At 51.5% G+C, this 782-nt stretch overlaps 1 protein-coding gene across 4 annotated transcripts in view; it reads left to right on the top strand.

Annotated features, from left to right (window-relative positions):
• Positions 1-45: 45 nt before the first annotated feature.
• Positions 46-782, top strand: part of PALM2AKAP2 (PALM2 and AKAP2 fusion) — a 272,605-nt gene continuing 271,868 nt past the window's right edge. For 3 of the 4 annotated variants that reach the window (XM_080370984.1, XM_080370983.1, XM_080370981.1), the window contains exon 1: positions 470-515. In XM_080370984.1, coding sequence (XP_080227110.1) covers positions 471-515 — 45 coding nt within the window. In that variant the 5' untranslated portion in view covers position 470. Of the gene's footprint in view, positions 516-782 lie in introns of all 4 variants that reach the window. The other variant, XM_080370982.1, reaches the window with a different exon arrangement.

Here is a 782-nt window from a genome sequence, read left to right as displayed (position 1 = left end):
ATGCAGGTTTGGATTACTGTGCACGCTACTGATGTGGAGCTCCTGTCGTGACCCAGCGCCCCATAGGAGGAGCAAATGAGCTGAGACGTCAATGCAAAAAATTATAGCCATGCAAGCTATCCCTGCGCTCAGCTGCTCGGAGAGTGCATACATGGCTTGTATGACAGCAACAGCACACAGAAGCAGCAATGAAATGCAGTTAGCAATACAGCTGGGAGACAGACAGCGAGGCAGGCACTGGTCCAGTGACTAAAATGATCCTACCGTGAGCCAGCCTGCAGTGTCTCCAAAAGTGGCTGACTACTACACAGGAGCTCGGCTTTCTTTTCAATTACTCCAGTTCCCCCCCCTGCCCCGGGTAACGGCAGTGTGTGCTCTGCTTTGTTTTTATTTGCCTTTTTGTTTCTTCTTTTTTCACATCCCACCACCACTCGTCTCCCTCTCTCTCCTCCCGTGTCCTTCACTCCAGGATGGCGGAAGCGGAGTTGCACAAGGAAAGGCTCCAAGCCATAGCAGTAAGTCAGTTTCGTTTTACTCGCTCTTTTGTCCATAGCTGCGGGTTGCAGAGGGAAGGGGGGATTCCGGCACGGTGACTGGGAAGCGCCCGGAGAGCTTGGCTTTTGCGAAGTTGTGCATGGAGTTCTCTGTTCGGGAAATGAGTGGTTAAAGTCTGCTTTGCAGGATTTGGCAGAGAAAGAGGGCTCTGAGGAAGAGCGTTGAGCTGACACGTGCAGAAAGAAAAATGTGAATGCACAGTGGCACGCTTGAAAGATTGATGATGG

The sequence above is a fragment of the Falco punctatus genome, assembly GCF_963210335.1.
Source record: "Falco punctatus genome assembly, chromosome: Z".
NCBI classification, from domain to species: Eukaryota; Metazoa; Chordata; class Aves; order Falconiformes; family Falconidae; genus Falco; species Falco punctatus.
Note: the sequence above shows the minus strand (reverse complement) of the source record. Positions and strands in the feature narration are given on the sequence as shown.